Source organism: Crocodylus siamensis, chromosome 2, assembly GCF_052110815.1.
Source record: "Crocodylus siamensis isolate JL-2025a chromosome 2, ASM5211081v1, whole genome shotgun sequence".
Taxonomy (NCBI): Eukaryota; Metazoa; Chordata; order Crocodylia; family Crocodylidae; genus Crocodylus; species Crocodylus siamensis.
Window position 1 is genome coordinate 252,479,510 of NC_143396.1, and position 23,905 is coordinate 252,503,414.

At 48.8% G+C, this 23,905-nt stretch overlaps 1 protein-coding gene across 2 annotated transcripts in view; it reads left to right on the plus strand.

Moving 5' to 3' along the window:
• The first annotated feature begins 19,048 nt into the window (after positions 1-19,048).
• VSX2 (visual system homeobox 2) overlaps positions 19,049-23,905 on the plus strand; it is a 31,058-nt gene continuing 26,201 nt past the window's right edge. For both annotated transcript variants that reach the window (XM_090034984.1, XM_090034986.1), the window contains exons 1-3: positions 19,049-19,472; positions 20,204-20,288; positions 23,518-23,641. In XM_090034984.1, coding sequence (XP_089891110.1) covers positions 19,049-19,472; positions 20,204-20,288; positions 23,518-23,641 — 633 coding nt within the window. The remainder of the gene's footprint in view (positions 19,473-20,203; positions 20,289-23,517; positions 23,642-23,905) is intronic.

A 23,905-nucleotide genomic window follows, 5' to 3' on the forward strand; every position in this document is an offset into this window, starting at 1 on the left:
GTCCCTCAACTACCTGCTGTTAAAGGAGCCAGGCCTTGAACTATGACTCCCTGTCTCAGGGCTCTTACTACCTGCAAATGGGTTGTTATAGAAAGGTAGAGCAGGTTTTTCTATTCCCTCTTTCTTGCAATGTTCATTCAATTGAATTAAAAATCACCATTTTAAAACATGAAAGTAAGTATTGTTTTCACAATGCTTAACTGCATATCCGCCAGTGGAGCTCATAGCCACAAAATGTCACTAGAGCCCAGAGCTTGGAAGGATACAAAAAAAAGATCACACACGGACATAGATAGTGAGGTCAACAACAGTGACATTAGATAGGATAAATCTTTACAAAAGGCTTATGTTCACATGCTGAAAGGTAAAAATCAATCACTAAGAACATATCTACATTGGGTAATATTTCTATTAGTCGGTCACTAAGAATCCATCTGCACTTGTTCATCTTTATAGGGTTTTAAACCGCTTTTTTATAGTGCAGATCTGGAGTCAATGGTTTACCATTGTCTGTTTTGTTTCTGCTGAATCAAGTTTCAAGTCTGCTTTAAATGTAGATGTGTAACTAGCAAGTTTTGTGCCCTGGGCTGAAAGGCTAAAGTCGAGGGAGGGGAGGGGGAGGGGGATGGTTAAATGTCCCAGAGACTCAAAGACCCTGGCTGCTGCTGCCATGGGGCAATCTCCCTGCCCTTAGGTGCTGTTGCTGTGGGCTCCTGGGAGCCACCATTTTGATGCTTCATGTAAACAGCATTTGTCACTCCTATATATGCTACCATTTAAATGGATTTAATAATAACAGGTTGGGTTATAATTCTGTTTACATTGTGGCTCAAATTTATTTGGCCAAACCTGTTTGAAAAACCTGTTAGAACTTTTTCTCCCCACACAGACAAGCTATAACTGTTAGGAGGGATGGAGAGAAACTTCCCCATTTGGCAGCTTATTCTGTTAAGGGGTTTCTTCAGCCTGCAGTAGCCCACCTGGCAATGGTTTCTTTCTGAGAAAGTATACAGGACTAGGTGGAGCATTCCTTTGAAATGGACAGCAACTCTTTACCCAGCAACGGAGCTAGATTGTTTTTATCTATTTTATAGGTAACCGGGAGCGGAAAATATGGAAGTGCTCATAAAGAAAACAGAAAACCCCAGCATCTGGTCTTTACTGCTTAGCAATGATAGGCAGAAAAGATGATTCACTTTGTTCTAGATCCTGGTCCCAAGCAGGAGATTCTTTGCCTGAAGTGAGGCCGCAGCAGTGTAGAACTTTGGCTATAGGAAATGTTTCACCTGTTGTCCAGTTCTTGTTACAGAGGAGCTTCAAGAAGAAGTATTTTGCTTGCAGATACCCATTGACTTGGCTGAGTCCAGGGAAAGGATGACCTGTCCGGTGGTTTTAGAGATGTTCTGCAACAGAAGATGAATAAAAATTAGGAGTATATCTGTGCCTGTGTTTGTAACAACTGCATGATGCACTGGGGAAAAAATAAGGTGATCTACACATGAAAATGAATGGTGAAGGTGCATAGTGAAATCCCGGGTTCCTTGATGTCAGTGACATCTCTTTGACTTCAGTGAGACTGGGATTCTTCCAATGGATGTAATTGGAACTTGGTGGGATAATTCCCAAAAGACAAGGATAATGAGCACTATCAGTACTTTTGTTTCTCTTTATAAGTACTGTCTCAAAATTAACTAATATTTAAAGTCTCACAAATGAGGTAGGGAAACATTATAATGGCTGAATGAGCCCTAACAGGGGAACAGTTACCTCCTATTTTGAGTATCTTACTAAATAGTTAGAAAATTAATAAAATACTATTTAAAGGAAATATGCAAGTGTCCAAGACGACATTGTGATTGTCCTTGTGCCTGCCTGCCTTCAAATACCTGTTTCTGAGCTGTCTTAGTGCAAGCATCTGGTGATAGGCATGGTGAGGGTTTGTGCGACCACTGAAAGGGACCCCATTCACCCTGGAGAAGGCCTCTGAACTCACTTGCCACTACTTTGAGTGTATTTTCACTGGAGGAGTCTTCTGTACATGGTCCCTTGGGCTCGGTCGCTCCTCCTGGCAGGTGTTCGTGGGGCTCCACCTCCCCTACATGCCTCCTTATGCCAACCTACAGCAGGCCACCTTATTTTATTGCAGCTGTCCCTCCAGTTCAGATGATCTTCAGTCTTCACGCCTTCTCTGGGACTGGTTGTTATCTTTGCTTCTATTGACAGGCTATAGGCCTGCTAGATTCACCATTCTTCTCTATCTCTTCTGCTCTTGCCAACTACTTGCTGAGCCTAGTGAGCACCCCCAGTATTGGGGTGTCAGTCAGATCCCCTCGAACTGGACCTAAGCCCTGAATAACTAACAAAGAAGACAAGCCAAAAAAAAGTAGCACACAAAACTATATACTGATGAGCGGCAACTAAAGAGAAAAAAGGCTTAAAGAAAAAGGAGGCAGGTGGATAGAGAAGGATAGATCAGTCTAAGCTACCCTTTCCTTCTCTCAGCCCTATGACCTGAGCCAGGTGGCGTCCCCTGGGATTCCACTCTTCTTCCCTGCCGAGGGTATCTTCTGTTCTTCTCTGGGTTAGCCTTTCCCCTAGGCTTTGCACCCATGGTAATTCAGAGTAGGAAGTCTCTGCCATCTCTGGGACGGTCCTGAAAATAGTAAGGAATCACACAAGTACCTGTTTCAAAAAAGACCACATGTAAACAACAATATGGGATTCATGGATTCAATGACTAAGGCCAAGAAAGGGGACCATTATGGTTAGCTAATCCAGTAGTTCTTAACCAAGTTACTGCAGCACCCTGGGGTGCCTTCAGAACTTTACAAGAGTGCCACAGGGTGTTAGCAAGTAAGGAGTGTCCGGGGAGCCACTCTAATGAAAGCACCCAGAGTGTCTTGTGTATCAGTGTCCAAAGCAAGCTTTAGTTAAAGCACCCCTGCCACCATTTTTCAGTGTGGGGAGGCTAATACATGAGATTCTGGAGTCTGCTGGAGTGTGGTAATTACCCTGCTCCAGCAGACTTGATTAACCAAGTAATTACAGCACATCTGAGCAGCCTCATGAATATGTATAGGTGCCCATTAGGTTTTCAAACATGGTTCACAAGATAAATCCAGAGATTTGAGAGACAAATCTACAGTCATGGCCTTTCTGAGTTCCTTGCAACAGAAAGACTGCTCTATTATTTTTCTGTAGTCAAAACAAAAAAGGGTGAAAACTAAGAGCTGACATTTTCTGAGGGGTGCCACAAGTCTATCTAGGGGTGCCTCAAATCTATTAGTCTGGCATCCTGTATCATCAGGCCATAAAACTTCATCCTATAGTTTTTGCATCAAATACAACTTCTGGTAGACCTACAGCATATGCTTTATAAAGGCATTCAGTCCTTACTAAAAGACATCAGATGATAGCCAGAGCATTGCATCCTTAGGTAAGTTGTTCCTCTATTGCACTCATTACGAACAATTCACATTTCTAGTGTGAATTTGTTAGGCAACAGCTTCTAACCCTCTGATCTCAGATAACAGAATACTGTATTTGTTAGTACAATAGTAGTCAATATTTATGCTTACCATATTAACAATATTATAGGCAACATCCATCTGTAATACTAACACATTGCTGTATTGTTAGTGATTGAACAAACAGTTTAAGTCTATGTGGTGTCTTTCATACAAGCAGGATTCTAAATGCTTCTCAATGTTAAAGAAGGCAGAGCTAAAATAAAAATGCAGCATGAGAGAAATGAAGTTACCAAAGACAGAAATACATATTCTCACATTCTAAAAGAGATGGGTATTTGATGAACTACTAAGATAATTGGAGGCCACTTCTGTTGAAAGGAGCAGCAGAGAAGGGTCATGCATTAAGACAAGTGAAATTGTGTGGGAAGAGAGAGGAAGCCAGTGACTGCCAAGCTAGTGGAGAAGCAGAGCACATATGTGCACATATCAGAGACCTGGGACTCAGGGTGTCTGTAGATTATAAATCTGCTTTGATGAGAGGAAGGGACCACTGGGTGAGTGTCTCAGCAGAGAGAAAATCCTAAAGGAGTAATACACGTGGTGATGTTGGGGCTGGGAGGAGAAGTGAGTTTGCAAACACATGGGATGTATGAGAAGGCAAGTTCAGAACAAAGACAGTGCTAACATTATACAAGAAGAGGCAAATGGGAGACCTGAGTCAGAGAAGCTTCAGGAGATGGAGATGGAGCTGAAACTGAGGCTGTACCTCTCCCTGAGAGAGAGATGTGTGTCTTTAAGACACTCAGTTGAAGGAAAGGGAAGTGAAGTCAAAGATCACTTGGTCAAACCAGGCTCAGAGGGTGGCCAGGGATTAATCTAAGAAGGTGTCAAAAAGCAAGTACAGTGCAGTATTATTGGCATAGACATGATGGCTCAGAGAAAGGCAGAGGAGAACTGGAGAAGGTACACAGAAATCAGCAGATGGCTATGAAGCTCCACAGGGAAGGTAATCTTATCGTGGTGGAAGTGTCTCCACCAGAGATATGCAAATAACATGACAGGAGGGAGGCAAAGCTGTCTTCCTAGCTGTGTTTGGACAGGGCCAGGCAAATAGAAGTGATTTAGAATATCCCAAGAGAAAAAAAAAGGCCAAGGAGATATGGAAAAATGGCATGACACATCCAGAGTAATTATGAAGCTAGAGAGTACATCTACACATGCATATTATATCACCAGGAGATAGGTGAACAACCACCTGAGCAAGCTCACCAAGCATCAACCGCAAAACCAGCAGGTTAGGATGCTCAAGAGAATCCACTCCTACCCCAGCCCAGGAACAGAGCTTCTCCATGAGTACAAGGAAGCCTACGGCCTCCAATGGCACACTTAGATGCCTGTACAATAATGCTAGGAGTTTGGGGAATAAACAGGAGGAGCTGATCCTTCTGCTAAACAGAAAGACTATGATCTCATAGGGATCATGAAGACATGATGGGACTCCTTCTATGACTGGACTACCAGGATAAATGGCTATACCCTGAACAGGAGAGATCATGCCAAAAAAGGGGCAGAGGTTGTAGGTCTCCATGTGAAGGAGATCTACGTGTCCCTACAAGCTGAGATTCGTACCCAAGGAGGACAACTGGAGACTCCTTGGATTAGAATACGAGGGGAACATAGTGAAGGGGATACAATGGTAGGAGCCCACTACAGACCTCCAAACCAGCTTCAAGTGCTTGACCAAGAATTTGCCAGGGAACTGGCCGAGGCTGCATGCTCTCGGTGCATGGCTGTCATGGGAAACTTCAACTACCCGGACATCTCATGGGATGAGCACTCAGTCAAATCCTATTGGTCACAAAGCTTCCTGACATGCGTGGATGAGCTCAACCTGTCCCAAGAAGTTTTTGGGCTGACAAGAGGCTGCTGGACCTGGTACTGGCCAAAGGGGATGATCTAATCAGCGATCTAATAATCGAAGGGAACTGGGTGACGGTGACCACCAGTTGATCACTTTCACTATCCATCAGAAAGCTGGCAAGTCAGCCAGCAGTGCAGTAGTCCATGATGTTAGGAAAGCTGACTTTCATAAGCTTAGGAGGCTTGTTCCTGAGGCCATGATTTCACAGTAAGGGAAGTTCATGATGAGTGGTTGCTCCTTAAGGAAGTGATCCTAGAAGCACAAGGGGAGTCCATTCCTACCCGTAGGAAAGGTGCTAAAAGGGCCCAACAACCCCCTTGGCTCAACAGGGAACTTATGGGCCTCCTATGTCTAAAAAGAGAGGTGTATCATGGATGGAGGACAGGAAACCCACTAAGGAGGAGCGTACTGCTCTGGCCTGCACCTTCAGGGAGCGAACTAGAAAAGCCAAGGCTGCAACCAAACTCCATGTTGCTACACAAATCAAGGACAATAAAAGTCTTTCTTCAGATATGTGTCAAAAGAAAAACAAAGGCAACATTGGACCCCTGCTAAACCAGATGGGGCAGCTGACTACAAACACCCAGGAAAAAGCCAATCTGCTTAATGATTACTTTGCATTCATTTTTCACCAGCCTAAAGGGATCACCCTGCTGAACATAATGTGGGATGACCAGGGTAAAGATGAATATACGCCCACCATTGGCGTGAATCTTGTAAGGAAGGATTTTGAGAGGCTGGACCCCCATAAATCAGCTGGTCCAGATACACTGCACCCCAGAGTGCTAAAGGAACTGGCAGACATCATAGTGCAGCCATTGGAGAGGATATTCCATAACTCGTTGCATTCGATCGAAGTACCTGAAGATTGAAAGAGATCCAATGTGGTGCCCATCTTCAAGAAAGGTAAGAAAGAAGACCCAGGAAACTATAGACCAATCAGTTTTACCTGAATCCCTGGGAAGATTTTGGAAAAAATTATCAAAGAAACCATTCTCGACAGGCTGATGGAAGGCAACCTTCTGAGGGATAGCCAGCACAGGTTTGTTGTGGGTATGTCTTGCTTGACCAATCTCATTTCCTTCTATGACCAGGTGACATATCACCTGGACAAAAGGGAAGAGGTTGATGTAATATATTTGGACTTTTAAAAAGCCTTTGACTTGGTGGCCCATGATGTCGTCATGGAAAAATTGGGCAACTGCAGCCTTGACTACTCCACAGTCTGATGGCTGGGGAACTGGCTCCGAGGTCAGACCCAGAGAGTTGGAGCTGACGGAGCTGAATCAACGTGGCACTTGGTGACTAGTGGTGTCCCCCAAGGCTCCATTCTCAGACCTGTACTCTTTAATGTCTTCATAAACGATCTGGACACTGGTGTCAATAGTGGACTGGCCAAGTTTGCTGATAACACCAAACTTTGGTGAAGATTCTCCACACTTGAGGATAGGCTGGTAATCCAGGCTGAACTTGATAGGCTTCCAAGGTGGGTGGATGAAAAACCTGATGGCATTCAATATGGAAAAATGCAAGGTGCTCCACCTTCGGAATAAAAACCTGCATCACACGTATAGGTTCGGCAATGCTACAGTTGCTAGCACCCTGACCAAAAGAGATTTGGGGGTCATGATTGACCACAAGATGAATATGAGCCACCAATATGATACTGCAGCTGACAAAACCAAAAACCTCTGGCTTGTATCTACCAATGCATCTCAAGCAAGACCCAGGATGTCATCTTCCCACTCTAGGCGGCCTTGGTGAGGCCACAGCTGGAGTACTGCATCCAGTTCTGGGCACCACAATTTAGGAAGGATGTGGAGAAACTTGAAGGAGTCCAGAGGAGTCCATGGTCAGAGGGCAAGAGAGCAGGCCTTATGAAGAAAGGCTACGAGCTATGGGACTCTTCAGCCTGGAAAAGCACAGGCTTGGGGGGACCTGATGGCAGCCTATAAGTACATAAATGGTGTGCATCAGGATCTGGGAGAACATCTGTTCACCAGAGCACCTAAGGGGATGACAAGATCCAATGGTTACAAACTCCCACAAGACTGTTTTAGGCTGGACATAAGGAAAAACTTCTTTACTGTCTGAGCCCCCAAGGCCTGGAACAAACTCTCCCCAGAGGTGGTACAAGCACCTACTCTGGACACTTTCAAGGAACATTTGGACATCTACCTTGCTGGGATACTTTGACTCTAGCTGACTTGCTGCCCCTTGGGCAGTGGGCTGGACCCAATGATCTTCAGAGGTCCCTTCCAGCCCTAATGTCTATGAAATTAATGAGGAGCAATAAGTGCCAATTTCTTGCTCTGGGCACACTATTTGTTTGTGCTCTTGGGACTGCAGGCCATTGAGCTGGGTCAGAGAAGCCCCAGCTAACAGGGGGCCTGGGGCTGCTCCAACCTGACTCTACATGCTGCAGAGGGGCTGGCTGGGGCACAAGGGTGCTCCAGTGCAGGGCTAGCCAGTAGGCAGCCCCCACACTAAAGCAACTTTGTGCCCCAGCCAGCTGTATCAGTGTCTACACATGCAGTGCTGCACACAAAAAAACTCTGCAGCAGGGTAATACTTGTTGTCAAACAAGTACTACTTTGCTGTGGAGTTCATTAGTTCCTGCAGCCTAATAGGGCTGTATGGGTAAATAACAAGAAATTTACTGCAGAGCTAATTAGGCAGTTCTGCAGTAAGTGTCTTGTGTAGACATGCCCATAGAGAAGCAATTTGATGAAGGGAGTTGGTAAGTATTTGGGGAGATGGAACAAAAAACCAAAAAAATATCCATGAGCTTTCTACAAGAACAAGGAGCAATAGTTTCAAGTTTCATGAGGGAAGTTTAGGTTAGATATTAGGAAAACCCTTTCTCACCAGGAAGGTAGTAAAACACTGGAACAGGTTACCCAGAGATGTTATGGAATCTCCATCCTTGGCGGTTTTTAAGTTCCAGTTAGACAAAGCCTTGGCTGGGATGATCTAATTGGGGATGGTTCTGCTTTGAGCAAGGGGTTGGACTAGTCACTAGATGACCTCCTGAGGTCCCTTCCACTCTAATTTTCTATGATTCTTTGATCTTCCTGTCCCCCTGGCATCAACTTTTTTCACACTGTCCCCCCAGAGCTGGGGAAGAATAAGAATGAAAAGTCTTTGACCCATTTTTCAAGAAGCTTGAGACTACCAGACAGAACTCATGGGATGTGTTAGTTACATAGGCAGCTGTTACCTCTCTACCTCCCAAGGACTTTGCCTCTGGGCTAGTTTAGATCTGCTATTGTGTTTGTTTACTGAGCCTCCGCGTGGATCAGCAAGGAGGAGTGAACCTAACCATCTTCAGCACTCGAAGCACTAGTGTCTACAGCTGGATCTGAAGGAGCAACTATTCTAGATGACATCTGTAGGAGGCCAGGCACTGGAGGAGGACAAAGCTTCCCATGCAGTGGGTTACAGTAGGAACCCTCAGCATTTTGGGTCCTTGGGAACTAAAAACTGTCAAGTCAGTAATAAGTTTTTGCTCGTTTCCAGAGAGCATCCACAGGCACCACCCCTACTGTGAATGAATCATATGTTGGCTTTTATCATAGAATCATAGAAGTAGGGTCAGAAGGGACCTTGTAGATCTTCAAGTCCGACCACCCCCCGGGCGAGAGAAAAGACTGGCCCAAATGAGTCCAGCCAGGTAGTCATCAAGCCTCTTCTTAAAGATCCCCAGGGTAGGAGCCAGCACCACTTCCCTAGGAAGTTGGTTCCAGCTCCTAGCCGCCCTAACTGTGAAGTAGTTCTTGTGGATGTCTAATCTAAATCTACTCTCTAATAATTTGTGTCCATTATTCCTTGTCATGCCAGGGGGCGCTAGGGGAAACAGTGTCTCCCCCAAACTCTTCTGGTCCCCCCTAGTGAGTTTATAGACAGTCACCAGGTCCCCCCTCAGCCTTCTCTTGTGAAGGCTGAACAGGTTCAGGTCCCGCAGTCTTTCATTGTAGGTTCTGCCCTGTAGTCCCCGGATCATGCGGGTGGCCCTCCTCTGGACCCTTTCAATGTTGTCCACATCCCTCCTGAAATGGGGTGCACAGAACTGGACACACTACTCCAGCTGTGGCCTGACCAGCGTCGCATAGAGGGGGAGGATCACCTCCCTGGCTCTACTTGAGATGCACCTGTGGATGCACGACAAGGTCCGGTTAACCCTGCCAACCTTAACCTTGCATTGTGGGCCCATGTTCATCTTGGAGTCAATAATGACTCCAAGATCCCTTTCTGCATCCGTGCTCTCAAGAAGGGAGTTTGCCATTCTATAAGTGTGCTGCTGGTTTCTACTGCCTAAGTGCAGCACCGTGCACTTGTCAGTATTGAAACGCATCCTGTTTATGTTAGCCCACTCCTGTAACCTATCCAGGTCTTGTTACAGTCTTCCCTCCCTACTAGAGTGCTCACCTCACCCCAAATTTTGGTATCATCAGCAAATTTAAACAGGTTGCATTTCACCCCGTCATCCAAATCGCTGATGAAGAAATTGAAAAGCGCAGGCCCCAAGACCAAGCCCTGGGGGACTCTGCTGCCCACTTCCCCCCAGGTCGAATATGACCCATCCACCACCACCCTCTGAGTACGACCCTTGAGCCAATCTGCAATCCATCTGACTGTGTAGGCATCAATGCCACAGTCGCCTAGTTTTTTAATGCGGACGGGGTGGAAGACGATGTCAAAGGCCTTGCTGAAGTCTAGAAAAACTACATCCACCGCGACACCTGCATCCATTGCCTTTGTGACCTGATCATAAAAGGCACTCAGGTTGGTCTGACATGACCTGCCCCCAATGAAACCGTGCTGGTTGCCCTTGAGCATCATCCCTGAAGCCAGCCCATCGCAGATGTGCTCCTTGAGGATCTTCTCAAAGAGTTTCCCTAGGATTGAGGTAAGACTGACGGGCCTATAGTTGCCCAGTTCCTCTCTCTTCCCTTTTTTGAAGATGGGGACCATGTTAGCTATCTTCCAGTCATCTGGCACATGGCCCAAGCACCACGAGCGCTTGTAAAGCCATGCCAAAGGCCCTGCAATAACCCCAGCTAGCTCCCTCAACACCCTGGGGTGGAGAGCATCTGGACCCCCTGACCTGAACACGTCCAGCCCCTCCAGAAGCTCTCTAACCCAGTCCTCCCCAACCTGAGGTCTGGAGGCGTTCCCCTCAAGTCTGTCTGGCATCACAGCGGGGAAGTCCCGGTCCCTGCACAAGAAAACAGAGGTGAAGATTTGGTTAAAGATTTCTGCTTTCTCCTCTGGCACAACCACCAGCTTGTCCAGCATACTTTGCAGGGGCCCCACATTACCCGGTGCCTTCTTCTTCCTCCCTATGTATTTGAAAAAGGACTTTTTATTATCCTTGATCTTGGATGCTAGTCCTAGTTCTATGTTTGCCTTAGCCCCCTGACAGCCCCCCTACAGGCCAGAGCAGAGGAGGTAGACTCCTCTTTGGAGATAGTACCCCCCTTCCACTGGGTGTACACCGCCTTTTTGGCAAGCAGGCATTCCCGGACACCCTTGGTGAGCCAGGGGGGCTTTCAGGCACTCTTGTCCCCCTTGCTTCTTGTTGGGATGGACTCCCCTTGGGCCCTGAGTATTGTTTCCTTAAGGAATGACCACTCGTCCTGGACACTGAGTTCCCCTGCCCTCAAGGACCCCAGCACCTCACCCACTAGTCTCCTCAACTTATTGAAGGTGGCCCTCCTAAAGTCTAGGGCTACCGTCTTGCTGCAGGCCCTTGACACCCTGTGCTGGATAATGAGTTCCAGCAAGCGACGATTGCTATCACCCAGGTGGTCAAGAACCTGGAGGCCCCTTACCAGGTCATCGCCTGTGGCCAGGACCAGGTCCAACAGGGTGTTTCCTCTGGTGGGACCATGCACCTCCTGGATTAAGTGGAGGTCCTGTATCTCAGCTAGGAACCTCCTGGAGTGGTCTGTCCTGGCTGACCGTTCCTCCCAGCAGATGTCCGGGTAATTAAAATCACCCATGACAACTACATCCCATGCCTTAAGTGCCTCTGCAAGTTGGCCCGAAAATTCCCGGTCCAGCTCCTCGCCTTGGTTGGGGGGTCTGTAGTAGACCCCCACCATCAAATCGCTCTCCCCACAGTCCCCTTGAATCTTAACCCTTACCTGGAGGTTAGACCTGAGTGTGTGGAAGTGTGTACTTGGTACTGCTGATGTGATCCCTTTTGGAAAGCTGAGTCCCCCTTCTCCATGTGGGTCCATGGCAAGAAGCCTTTCTGAGCCACTTAATGGAATGGCAATTTGGGGTAACTCCCACTCAGGGATCAAGCCAGGGAAACATCTGCATCACTAGGAACTAATTAAGTGCAGTTGAACCTTCTCAGTACCTTACAAGTAGGGAGTTAGGCTACACAAGCGTTCTGCTAGTGACATTTTGAGTGCCTGCAGGCTGAATGCCCCTCTGCAGTAGCAGAGTCCCTATTTTCATATCAGACTTATATCACCTGTGTTGACTGAAACAGGGCTTCTTGTACCACCCAGCAGCCAGCCAAAGATGTGTGAAGGCAGTCCTTTGCCTTCTGCCAGCCTTTCAGTGTGTTTCTGGTTCTGGTGGTACAGGTGCAGAGTGGAGCCATGGAAAGCTGTCAGCAGTGCATGGATGGGAATGCACTCTGGCAGTGGCAGCTGCTCTACTGCAGCTGGAGGCAGACCTAGCCAATGCCTTTGCTGGAGGAGGCAGGGTAGGGGCAGGCTGAAAATACCCTTTAGTGTGGGTTGTTTTAAACTTCTGAGATTACAGCTTTCAGGACCGGAGAGGAGGGAAGAAACTTGAGAGCACTGCCAAGTTGAATAAATCCAGACCCCTATAGTGAATCCTTGCAAAGAGCAGAGAACTTTGTTTTTAAACCTGAGCCACAGGAACTTTCTCTCTTGTGGTTCTGCCTTTGGTCCTGCAACAGGTATCTGTTGATATGAGTGGCTGGTGAGGTTTGAAGCCAAGGCAACTCAAATCCACCTTGATGTTATGATCAGAAATACTTATGGTGTGGGGAGTGCTCCACAGACTATTTTGTACCTGAGTCAATTCCAGGAGAATCTGTAAATAAATTAACCCAGGGCTTTCCTGATATCTAAATGCCTGGGTGCCATATGCCTTACAGATTGCACCTTCAGCATGTACCATGGGCCCCCTGGGCCACAAGCCATGCTGAAGCCTTTCTGCTACACTGCACTGCTGCACTGCACCAACTTCACCCTCAGCTCCTGGCTGTGGACTCCCCTGCTTCCTGGTTCTGTACAGGTGCCCTGGGTCACAGCTTCCCCTGCATGACAAGCTGCACTACAGTGTGCAAAAAGTGGAAGCCATAGAAGGGAGGGGGAACTGGAGACCATGACTGCTGCTGCAGCTGGAGCAATGGGTGAGAGTCGGGGGTTGCAAATTAACCCTGTTGGGTTACACATCACCCATGGGCCACCAGTTGGATAGCCTTGAATTAATCCTTTCACTTTGTGATATTGAAGGCTTGGCAGATGCCTGATAACTGGCTCTCAGTGGTCACTGAATTCTTGCCCCTGATAAGACTGAATCCTGTACGGTGGCGGGGAAGGTCCTATGGCTCACAGCTTGAATCCAGAAAAATTAAATGACAGAAGCAAATACTCAGAAAATGCTGCTGGCTCTGGCTGCAGGCTTATTATCATAGGGCTGGAGTGTAGGCAAACGTCTGCTGATCTGCTTGTAGATAAAGCCAAGAATTGCCCAGTGGAGCTGTCCAGTGGTGGAGTGCCTGGTACATACACACACTCTTCCCTGAAGGTTTAGAGTGGAAACGCTATGAACTATTTGCACCTTCACTGAGAAATTAATTATATTTCTGTCAGTTCTGCATTGATCCTGGTAGGGGGAAGGGAGCAGAAGGGGAAGGGCAGGTATAGGGGACATAGCTGGGCAACTCTTAACTTAGGTTGCCTAAGGAACTTTCTTCCTTAGGCCAGTCTGCTCAAAATAGTAAGTCTTAGTATCACCCAATCTCACTCTTTGCTGGGATGAGGAATAAAAATGGCACCCCTACCTGTCACTGAAAGCTGTCCTACTCTGCTAGAACTAGAAATCCTGGAGAAGGGCAGAGGAAGGTACAAACAAGACTAGCTTGTGCCAGCTCAGCAAGGAGTGGAATTCAGCAGCTGCAGTAGCCTCTTACGATGGGAAGATGGGGTCAGGAAATTAAGGTGTCAAATGCACTGGCTTCCTAAACTGGGTTTAGGTGATTCTACCCCTCGGCATTCAGGTGCTTATGCCCATAACACTCAGTGACATGTTTGCCAGCTTGTATCCCATTAGGTAGGATCTATAGTCAGTGCCTCCTTTCTACAAGCCTAAAAGCATGCCTAAAGTTTGACATCAGCCAAGAGAGCTTTACCTCAGCTGACTATAGGAAGGGAAGTTGCAATGCCCAAGTGATAATTATCAGGCATTATGCCCAAGTAACCTAGAAGAAAGGATAATACCTCCAGGTGGAGAACAGGGGGAAAGAAGAGTACTTTCTCCTGGTATTACTGTGTACATAGAGCAGGTGTGCTGTAGGATAGTGGTTTCCAATCTCCAGTACACATACCACTATTGGTATGCAGACAACCTGTCAGTGGTATGCGTTAACAGATTTATTATAATTACTTTATACGATAAAAATTTGCTGGTGGTATTTAAGGTTGAACTGAAAAAATTGCTGGTAGTATTAGGGTTGTATCATTTTATATTGGTGGTGCGCAATCTGTCAGAATTTGGGAACCGCTGCTCTAGCACATGTCTGCAACTGCATGGAGCTAGAAATGGGACAGGGCTGCTCATTGTGAGTACTGATTTATGTTGGTAATGCCAGCAAATTCTGGCACTGTGCAGTCTTCAGACTGGCTTTGTGCCTCAGTGGTGAGGCTGCAATTCATTTAGTGTACAGGAATATCTTATTTGGTGCTGTTTCATTTTCTTAGACAGCTGACCTGGCCCAGTGTTGCATTCTCAGCTGATTCCCAAGTTCCAGATCAGTGCTCAGGTGACCACACCTGAAAGCCTGTGCTTGAGGGCTCCACCAGTGGATGACAGTCAAGATGTGCCCAAGGACAAAAGAGTCTCAACCTCAGGGAACAGAAGTGTGGCTTAGAAATGCCTTTCCATCCCAGTGTGACTTTTTGGCCAGCTGCAGCTTGGATGCCCTGATGAGCTGACCTTGAGTGTTCAAGTGATCATATAAAGGCTGCCTTCTTTAGTGGGGTGTATTGAGAATGGGCTCAATCTCTCCCTTGTGCCTCATTCCCCATCATTACACGTATGGCTGTCCCAGCATGACTTAGACCAAATGCCACTGGAAGCATAATAGAACCATAAGCACTGTGCCACCATAAGTATTCTGTAGATACGGAGGCAAAGACAGAGCTGCCCTTGCTAGGCAAATGACCTCACTCCTCTAAACTAATTATAAGAATAGCTTTTCTCTTGAAGATGGAGGCAAGGTCTGCTTTCTGCTTCTCCCCTATCACACAAAAGTGGATACTTTTCATAAGTCATGATGTTCAGCTTGGGCATGTCCAGATGAGTGTGCATATGCATTTCCCCAGGGACAAATAGCAGCAGCACATAGTTGTGCCACTGCTACTTGGCCCCAGGGAACACTTGTGCACGTGTGCTCTGGTGTGCAGCAGGTTGGGTGGGGTAGGGGTGGCTGGGGCCAGCACCTGGGGTCCTGGGGGCCTCCCAGGGCTTCAGCAGCAGTGATCCAGCAGCAGAGAGTCTGGCTGGCAGCTGGAGTGCAGCTCCGGCTGGCCAGGCTGTGGTTTTCAGGGATGCATGCTGCTGCCTTGTGCGCCATCCCACTTTTTTCTAGTGAGGGTTTTTTTGACACGAGGATCTCCCAGTGTCAAAAAACCCTGCCCTGCTGCAAAATAGCAGTATGGAGAACACCTGCATGTCCAGTGTGTGCAGTGTGTAGCACCACAGACAGGTGTGTGATGCTGCATACCACATGTGTGCACTTGCCTGGACATGTCCCTTGAGTCTGAGTTCTTTTTCATGGGAGATACAGCCTAGGGGTTGGGAATAAAAGTATCACTATGCCATGTCTGTGCCTCCTGCATTCTGGATCTGGCTACTCAAGTGAGAAGAGACCCAGGGTCTGTTTTAATTTAGGGTCCATACACTCCAGCCCATCTTCCACAGGATGCTTTCCTGGTTCAGAAGAGCCAGTCACTGGCTTTGTCACTTACCATGTCTTTAGCATGCCCATATACAAGGAACTGCCAGAGCACTAAGGGCTTGCCTGTCTGGTGGCTGGGCATGCCCCCTGCATGGAGACAGCCTCCACTTACTCTTAGCCCCATTATGCAATGTAGAACAGGGGTGACTAAGGTATAGCCCATGGGCCAGGTCCGGCCCTCAAAGCTGCATCATTCAGCCTGCAGAGCTGCCCACTGGTTCTGAAATGTGGTGGTGGGGTAACAGTGGCAGTGTTAATTGCTGTGGCTCCCGGAACCAGGGCAATTAAACCTGCTGCTGCTCCTCCTACTGCCAGATTTGCAGACCCATGGGGAGCCCCATGGACCATATGATGCAGCTCTGCCTGCTGAACTGAGCCCATGGCCCAATGCTGTGCACTGGATTGGGCTCATGGACTAACCCATGTGCTGCATTGGGCCCATGATCCAACCCCATGCACTGAATCTAGCCCATGGACTGAATCCACATGCCAGATCCAGCCTGTGGACTGGCCTCCCACCTCTCATCTGGCCTGAAGGGCCAGATAGGTTGAACACCACTGATGTAGGAAAAGCAGATGGTAAGGGGCCTAGTTTTTGATTTCTTCATCCTAATGTATCTACCCTCACTTGCATAGAGATAACAGATTCCCTTCCTGCCTTCCAAAACCCTTGTTTCTGGGCTCCCTTTCTGCTTACTCTTCAGATTCAGCTTCTCTTCAGTAAAAGTGGTGGGAAGTTTTTCTTTCTTCTGTTCAAATTGGAATATAACAACAGCCTGAAGTCAAGTGTGACAGAACTTCAGCTTACCCATCTCCTCGCTCTGCTTTCTAGAATATTGTACTGAACAGCAGAAAGGCCTACTTGATGGCTGGGTTTCACTTAAACATTTGTATTGTGTTGACACAAAAATCTATGGGAACGGGATTTTAAATGAGACCCAGCTGGTTTCTCTATCTTGTCCTTTTTGATTTGGTGAAGCCAGAGTCCCACCACAGAAGGGGAAGCATGGGAGTCCATGACTCAGGGGTGGTTTTCTGTCCAATAATTTTCAAGGCCATTTTCTACTAGAACTAGAAACTACTTCTCATATAGCAGTTACCAACACTTGGTAGGGGATATAATATTTATGGACATCGGCTCCTAGACAGAGACACATGGGGTTACTATTAAGACAAGTGAGATAAAATAGAAAAAGGGGAAATTGTACGCTGGCTGCTGAGAGATCTTTCCTGGCAGTGATGTCTCTGCTAGGGCTCCTCTGAAGGCTGAGTCTCAAGGATGTGCTTTGCCTACTTTTCAGACTCTGCCCCCAGGGAAATACTCTTCACCTGTGCAGGGAGAGGATGCCTGGACAAAAAGTGGAATGGGCCTTTCCCCCTACTTATGTATCCTTTGGTGAGAGAGGTGCTTTTTGTTCAATGAACAGACCATCTCCTGTATTCTCAATACAGGCATACCTCGTTTTATTGCGCTTCACTTTATTGCGCTTCGCAGATATTGCGTTTTTTACAAATGGAAGGTTTGTGGCAATCCTCCATTGAGGAAGTCTATCGGCGCCATTTTTCCAACAGCATTTGCTCACTTCGTGTCTCATGGGAGGAGGTCAAAACATCAACATTAACAGGAGTTTGGAAGAAGTTGATTCCAACCCTCATGGATGACTTTGAAGGGTTCAAGACTTCAGTGGAGGAAGTAACTGCAGATGTGGAAATAGCAAGAGAACTAGAATTAGAAGTGGAGCCTGAAGATGTGGCTGAATTGCTGCAATCTCATGATAAAACTTTAACAAATGAGGAGTTGCTTCTTATGGATGAGCAAAGAAAGTGGTTTCTTGAGATGGAATCTACTCCTAGTGAAGATGCTGTGAACATTGTTGAAATGACAACAAAGGATTTAGAATATTACATAAACTTACTTGATGAAGCAGCGGCAGGGTTTGAGAGGACTGACTCCAATTTTGAAAGAAGTTCTACTGTGGGTAAAATGCTATCAAACAGCATCGCATGCTACAGAGAAATCTTTCGTGAAAGGAAGAGTCAATCGATGCGGCAAACTTCATTGTTGTCTTATTTTAAGAAATTGCCACAGGCACCCCAACCTTCAGCAACCACCACCCTGATCAGTCAGCAGCCATCAACATTGAGGCAAGACCCTCCACCAGCAAAAAGATTATGACTCGCTGAAGGCTCAGATGATGGTTAGCATTTTTTAGCAATAAAGTATTTTTTAATTAAGGTATGTACATTTTTTTTAGACATAATGCCATTGCACACTTAATAGACTACAGTATAGTGTAAACATAACTTTTATATGCACTGGGAAACCAAAAAAATTGTGTGACTTGCTTTATTGCAGTGGTCTGGAACCGGAACCGAACTGGCAATATCTCCGAGGTATGCACCGATTCACAGAACACAGCAGTTTGGGTGGCCCCTGTTTAGGACAGTATTTGCCTGGGATTAATTGTGTCGGTAAGAAAGATCATGGTACTGAGAGAAACCTCACAGCATATTCTATTTCCAGCATCGGTAATTGTTTCTATTATTTTGGGCCAGTGTTGCCTCCTGCTTGAGTCTCAGCAGGCTGGGAGGCATGTGCTCACTCATTTAAAACTCCATGCAAAAAATTCACTCTAAGAGCCAGCCTAGTGTCCCTGTCCGCTGTGTAAGTGGATTTAGGCACCAAAGCAGGACGCTCTCCCATGCTGCTTGAGTCCCTTTAAAACAATCTTAATATAAGAGGTAGGCGGGTGTTACAAAGGTAGAGGCATTCATGGATGTTCAGGGACTCCAGTGCCGCAGAGCAGGATGGCACCTCGGTGCCTAAGTTCACTTACGTGCCTAATTGAGTAGAAGAGGATCTGACCCTAGGGATGGGCTTCCCGGGGCATTCCCAGGTGAGCCCGGCCTTGCTGTACTGCTAACCCCGTGGCCCTACAGCCCTAACCTCAGAAACCGCCTCAGGAGCTGACCCCACAGCGCCGAGCGCCGCTCTTCCTGCCCTCCCTGTCCAGGGGCTGCGATATTCACTCCTGAACGCCTGGCCGTCCCAGCGGGTGCGGGGCTGCGTGCCCCCTGCTCCCCCTAAACCGCTGCCTCTCCGCTGAGCAAGGAGCAACTCTGCAGCGCCCTCGGGCCGCTTCCCCGGCGCGCCCTGCCCCGCTCCTCCCTCACGCCTCGCCCCTGGCCGGGCCCCCGCGGCCTGCTCAGCTCCTCCCCCGGCCCGCGTCCCAGGCCGCCCCTGCCCCCCGAGCCGCCCCGCCGCCCGTGCCGGCGCTTTTTGGAATTCCTAATCGCGGCTGGCCCCTGTGATTGGCTGCTCGGCTCTGACCCCGCTCGGGCTCCGGGCTGGGCGGATAAAAGGGGCCTGAGCGGGGGCTCCCGAGCATTCCCGGGAGCGGGCACTGGGGACCGGCCGGCCGCAGCATGACGGGCAAAGCGGGGGATGCGCTCGCCCACAGCCTGCCCGCCAAGCCCAAGCCCGACAGCGCGGCTGGGGCGGCGGCGGCGGCGGCCCCTGGGCCGGGGGCCAAGGCCGGCTCCGGGCCCACCCCGCCCAGGTGCACGGGCTTCGGCATCCAGGAGATCCTGGGCTTGAACAAGGAGCCTCCGTCGCACCCGCGGGCCGCCCTGGACTCCTTGCCCGCCGGGCACCTGCTGGCGGCCCGCTCCGTGCTCAGCCCCGCCGGGGTGGGCGGCGTGGGCATGGGGCTGCTGGGGGCGGGCGGCATCCCCGGCTTCTACGCGCAGCCCGCCTTCCTCGAGGTGCTGGCCGAGCCCCCGAGCGTGCACCTGCCGCCCCTGGCGCGCCCGCCCGGCCAGCTGGACGCGAGCCAGACGGCCAGCTCAGGTAGGCGCCTCGGAGCCGCCGCCGCGGGGCCCCGCCCGGGAATCGTTGCGGCCCCGCGGGGATCCGGCCACAACGGCAGCCCCCCGCCCGCGGCCCGCCCGCGGGGCAGCCCGGGCCACGGGGGGCGCCGAGGCCGGGGCAGCGCCGAGGCGCGCGGCAGCGCCCCCCCGGGCCGCCCCGGGCCCCCAGTCGTTGGCGGCGGGACGGGGCCGGGGCCGGCGCCGGCGCCGCCCGCAGCCTGGACGGCAGCGCCCGGCCGCCGAGCTAGCCCGGCCGCGAGGGTCCCGGCGGCGGCACGGAGAGGCGGGAGCCGGGGCGGCGGGACGCGAGCGGCCCCGCCGCGAGCAGCGAGGGCAGGGCCAGCGGCGGCCACGCAGCGCCGCTCCCTCGGGGCACGGCGGCGGGGCCGGGGAAGGGTCCCGCGCTCGCCCGCCCCCCGGGGCTTCCAGGCGGGAGCCGAGGGGACGGGGCCGGGGTGCGGGGCCGGGCGGCGCCGGCGTCGGCCGCTTTCGTTTTGATCCTGCCCCGAATTCAAAGGCAACGAAATGGGGCGGGATCGGGGCCGGGCCGAGGCCCGCGCCCGCCCCGGGCTGCGGGGGGAGGGAGCGGGGCCCGCCCGGGGTCTCGCCGCCGCGGCGCGCTCGCCACGAAGCCCCGGGCCGGAGAGGACGAGCCCCGCAGGCAGGCAGCGCCCCGAGCCCGCGCCCACGCGGCCGCCTCTCTCCCCCCAGATTCCGAGGATGTTTCCTCCAGCGACAGGAAAATGTCCAAGTCCTCCTTGAACCAGAGCAAGAAACGGAAGAAGCGGCGGCACAGGTGAGAGCGGCCCCGGCCCCTCTCCCCTCGGGCCTTTGCCACCTCACTCAGCGCCGGGCCCGGAGGTGCTGGGGAAGAGGCAGCTCTGGCTCAGCCTACATCCCCTTGGAGCAGTGGCCTAAGTGCGGCTCATGGATGTAAGAGGCTGGGGAGGAAGAATGAGGTGGGCAGCGCTGGGGCTGCAGCTTGCTGCAGGGGAGCTGGTGGTGCTCCTCAAACGCCAGGGCAAGTCCAAGATAAAATATAACCCGGGAAGAAAGCGATCTGTCATCCTTACCGGCCAGCTGAGGACAAATTGGGTCTAACCCCATCTTCACCTTCCCTCTCTCTCTCCCATACACCTGGGCTTAAGAGCCAGTTGTGCGAGCAGGCAAGGCTGGGATCAAGTCTGAACCCTTGGCAAAAGGGGACAGGAGGGAGGAATCTGTATGCCTGAGACTTGACTGCTGTGGGGTGAAAAGGAGCAGGATTTGGCAGTTGACTGTAAATGGCAACAATATTTATCTGAAGGTGTTTTTATTTCAACACCAGACAGCTTGGAAACCAACCAACCAACACCCTCCCCCCGCCAATTATCTGTGCTGAAACCAGATGCCCCTGTGTTTCTGAAATACATATTTCACAAACTGTCCTGGCATTTGCACAGAGCCTGTAGAAATGGGAATAGCCAGATCATTGAAATTAGGTCTTTGCCAGACATTAGAGCAATCCATTTATTGGGCAAACAGCAATATCTGTCAACAACTTATTCATTATTGAAGCATTTACCTCCTTTGGCAATGAATAAAATAGTTTGGAAACAGAACATGCCCCCAGGGAAGATGAGGAAGACTTGGTTCCTTGGCATATTGGCCAAGACACTAGGATTATGTTTCTGCATCTAGGCTGTCCCTAGCTCTGCTACTGACTGGGTGTGACACTGTCGTTCTGCAGCTCTGTTCCCCTACTGTAAAATGGAGCTGAAATTGCTGAGCCTCATAAACATTAGATACTACAGTGAACTGAATTTTTTGGATTGCTATGGCTGGAAATAGTTGAGACAAAAAAGGACCAGGGACACAGCTACAGTGGATGATTTAGGAGTAATTAAATTGATCCTGTCATGAGGCAGGATAGATGGATTAAAAGTGTCCTGGTAAAAGCCTAGTTAGGTTGCGGTGTGGGAACAGATTAAATTTCCAAATAGGTGTCCTGCCATTATGCAACAGAATGGGCTTGATTCCCTGCTAGTGTTCCCATCCCACTCTGGAGGAACTGACAAGTGAGCTATGTGGGGCTATTCTCAAGCCAAACTGTTCCCTGCTTGTAAATAAACTCCTTGGTCCTTTGCAAACAGGGTTGAGCTTGGAGTAAGAGAAATAAGGTTCCCGATGCAATCAGGACTGGGGATGGACCAGGATACTGAAAACATGATTTGGAAGTGCTGAATTTTTTATGTTGTGTAGTAGCAACTTTGCGTTGTTTGAGGTTTTCGTTTTGTTTTGTTTTTTCCCTTTTTCTGGACTAAGTGACAGCTGAGTGGTGATGGGGAACTCGCAGGTCGGCAGTCTGCAAATGACTCCGAGGGGGAGAGATTGCATATTATGATAGGAAACTGAGACTATGGAAGTGTATGGAAAATTTAGGCTGACTGTCAGGGGAAAAATATTCTATCAGTGAGCTGTGTTGGACTTTGATTTTACTTCTTTGAGAAGATGAATAGAAACCCCAATTACTAGAAGCACTTAGATTGGACAAAAACTAAAAAAAGGTCAAGAAGGCAACAATGGGTTTTTTTTTTTAGTCCTGGAGAGAGAAATTGTCTGAGTGCTTGGATTTCTTTTATCCCTAGAGTTTGACATTCTACAAAAGCAGCAAAAATGAAAAATCCCATGAAAAACTGCAAATTTAGGAGTGTATTTTAAATAAAGATCTGATTGCAGGGAGGGTCTCCTGCATGCACATGCTGCTTTTGTTAATAATGTTATTGATCTCATGGAATCCTTTAGATTTTTTTAATATTGGAAGGTAATTTTGAAACTGTCTCTCTGTTTGTCCTATTGGGAATGTGTAGATGGATCCTCTGAAATTCTAATTTTGTTTTAGAAAATAATTTTAATTTTCCCCTCTTCTGCATTTTTCTCCTTTTTGGGAGCTATGCTGCCTGTTTTTTTGGTTTGATTGTTTATGTATGTATTTTAAATCAAGGCAGTTAGTTTTCCCAATGGAAAAAAACCCCTGCCTTGATCAGTAGATAACACCTGGAAATTATGGGTTAAAAGGGTTTGGGCTAGACTGAAATTTGGAGGTAGAAAAGGTCTGGAGTGTATTGTCATTTTCTGAAGATGTGCTCTCATCAGTCCAAGCTGCTAATTTTTTTTCAGTCCAGTCATCCTGGGCTGGGAACTGGTGAGGCAGGCACAGGCTGTGCTGTTGCCCCTTTGGAACAGCTGGCAAGGTTTTAATGGATCATGGAACGATGGGCTGTTTGGTTTCTTTTCCCAAGGAAGAGGAAGGTAACTGGGACTGCGATTGGAGGTGTCCCGTATCCTGGGGGAAATTGGTGAATAGGAGTAGTAAGCAGTCTGGATAAAAGGTTTTGTGGACTTGTTAGAGAACTAGTAGTTGGCTTTGTGAAGAGGGTGAGGCCGAGGGTCAGCAACATAAGCAGCATTGGGCACTCACAGATTTTGGGGACATGAAAGACTAAGAACAGGGTGTTTCGTGTCAGCGCCTCAGAGTGGCTGTCACTTGAGTGTGCATATGGTTAACATAAAAGGGAAGGTAATTCTGTAAGTCAGGACTCAGGCTTCCTTCAGAGGAGGAAGTAATTCTCCAAAGGTTTTCTAGAAAGAAACAAGTTCTGAGAGGTAGTGTCAGGGTTAGTATTATCTCTGTGCTGGTGGTGGTGTTGGGAGAGATGAACTAGGGAGGAGTCTGTCTGTCTGTCTGTCTGTCTGTCTGTCTGTCTGTCTGTCTGTCTGTCTGTCTGTCTGTCTGTCTGTCTACAGGGGGAAGTAGCTGAAAGTGAAGGTGACTGTGACAGTATAAACACAGTGTCCTGGCATTTCTGGTTGTTCCTTCACCCTCAGGCCAGACTTTCCATTCATAAAAACACAAGAAAAAAGTGTATGTTTATTTTCCAGTTTCTTAGATTTTCATTTGCCTGTTTGTTCCTGCCTCTGACTGCTCCTCACTTGATTTCTTCCTCTGCTTTTTGATCAATGAGTTTTACTCCCCACCCCCACAGGACAATCTTCACGTCCTACCAACTGGAGGAACTGGAAAAGGCCTTCAATGAGGCCCATTATCCTGATGTCTATGCCAGAGAGATGCTGGCCATGAAAACAGAACTGCCTGAAGACAGGATACAGGTAATCCTACTTCTTCAAGCTCTTAGAACAACTCTCCTTATCCCATCTCTCCCAGACCTCGTTCACTTACTCCCAAAGGAGAGGAACACTTGTATGTTGCTGAATACAACTGCAGAGACCTGGATGCTCTTCACTATTTAAACCTCCAGGCATCTGTTGTTTGCAAACTTGTATTTGGTGGCTGTGCCATAGTGTGATGATGTGGTGTGCCTTTGCCATTGTAATGAATTTTGCGTGGTAATGTTGCTTTGTGTGTTGCTGTTG